The sequence below is a fragment of the Topomyia yanbarensis genome, chromosome 2 (genome assembly GCF_030247195.1).
Source record: "Topomyia yanbarensis strain Yona2022 chromosome 2, ASM3024719v1, whole genome shotgun sequence".
NCBI lineage: Eukaryota > Metazoa > Arthropoda > Insecta > Diptera > Culicidae > Topomyia > Topomyia yanbarensis.
Window position 1 is genome coordinate 7,348,635 of NC_080671.1, and position 1,500 is coordinate 7,350,134.

Below are 1,500 nucleotides of genomic sequence, written 5' to 3' on the forward strand. Positions count from 1 at the left end.
ACGCGGTACTATGCCGATCACATTTTCGCCACCTTCTCTTCTCGTAATGATAGCGTGCTTGCCTATTCGAGAACCGGATTTTCCAGGCGATCGGTCAGGTACATATGGGTGTGTTGGATGGGCAATGTGTAAACATTGCCCACGGTGATTTCAATCTGAATCGGTTCAATGGACTTGTAGTGCTCGCATGTGGCTATACCTTACTGATAGGCGGTACTGTATTACAAAATAATGTACGTAGAGTAGCGAGTTGCAGCATGGGGATTGCTGTTTTTCGCGTACGGGTATCTCTTGCAATCACAGGACGGTCTCGATTGCGAACAGGAACGAAAGAACTGGATCAACTCTTAACGATCCATAAATTGTTTTAAATTTATATCTTAATACAGGTCGTTTCCTGATGCTGATGGGGGGATGCATAAGGAAGTCCTGTAAAAAATCCAGTTCTACTTGCAATCAATGATTTTCTGCACAGTGCAAGGATGTTGTGTTTCGAGTATAAATATTGGGTTTGATTCTAGGAAGAATCATAGTTCTTTTGAAATTCGAGAGGATAACATCAACGTAGACAATCATGAAGGTAACTATTCGAAAAATGGTTAAATTTGTGCAGCGAGTGACGTTTCCAAATTTTTTTTTTTCGGTAACAGTGCATCGCAGCTGTAGTCATGATGGCCCTTGCCGTTGTCGCCGAGGCCGGTTATTCCCCACTGCTCTACAGTGCTCCGTTGGCCTATTCAGGTCATACGACCATCATCCAGGGCCACCCGGCCGGTCCGGCGAAAATCAGTGAGCTACCAGCTTTGGCCTATTCTGCACCGGCTCTTCCTGCTCCGGCCTACGCTTACTCCTATCCAGGCTATTACGCTTATAGTGCTCCACTCGCTTCAGCTCCGGCTTTGCTGCTGCAGAAGGAAGCTCGTTATCTGGCTGCCAATCGTGGCGCAATCCACGAGGCTCCACTTCCGGGACACGAGATCTCCCAACAGCAGCTCAATCTGGAACCAGCTGCGGGATCCATTTGAAGTGGCAGCCTGTCGGAGACCAGTGATTGAATTCGGAATGTAATGTGATGCAAAAGTCAGAATAAAGTATTGGGTTGGAACAATGAACACTATTTTCTGCCGGTGACAAGAATGCTGTCGTGATTTCCTTTTATGTTGGTGAGGTCTCTTTGATCATAGCTGCAGATCGTTGATAGGATACGGACGCAAAAAATGCCGTTGCATTACCGAGCAGTGCGAATTTCCATTGAACATGAACTTGATCCGACAACCGTCCGAAAACCGGCTACCAAGACGATCAGCGAACTTATAGCAGGTACATACATATGCTGGCAGCATCGATCCGGTTATGCGTGAACGCACAGGGCAAGACACTGACATTGCTCGTTTGCGGTGGCTTCGAAACGTAACCATGACCACGCCTTGACCAGCTGCGGCAGCCAATGCACTTTAAGCACAACCGCAAAGTTCAACTCCTTTTCGCAAGTGATTCTTA

General features: G+C 47.1%; 1 protein-coding gene across 1 annotated transcript; it reads left to right on the top strand.

Annotated features, from left to right (window-relative positions):
* Positions 1-340: 340 nt before the first annotated feature.
* LOC131685908 (adult cuticle protein 1-like) lies at positions 341-1,112 on the top strand. The gene is made up of 2 exons (XM_058969930.1): positions 341-580; positions 651-1,112. The coding sequence occupies exons 1-2, from the start codon at positions 575-577 to the stop codon at positions 1,023-1,025; spliced, it is 381 nt and encodes a 126-aa protein (XP_058825913.1). The 5' UTR covers positions 341-574; the 3' UTR covers positions 1,026-1,112.
* Positions 1,113-1,500: the final 388 nt, after the last annotated feature.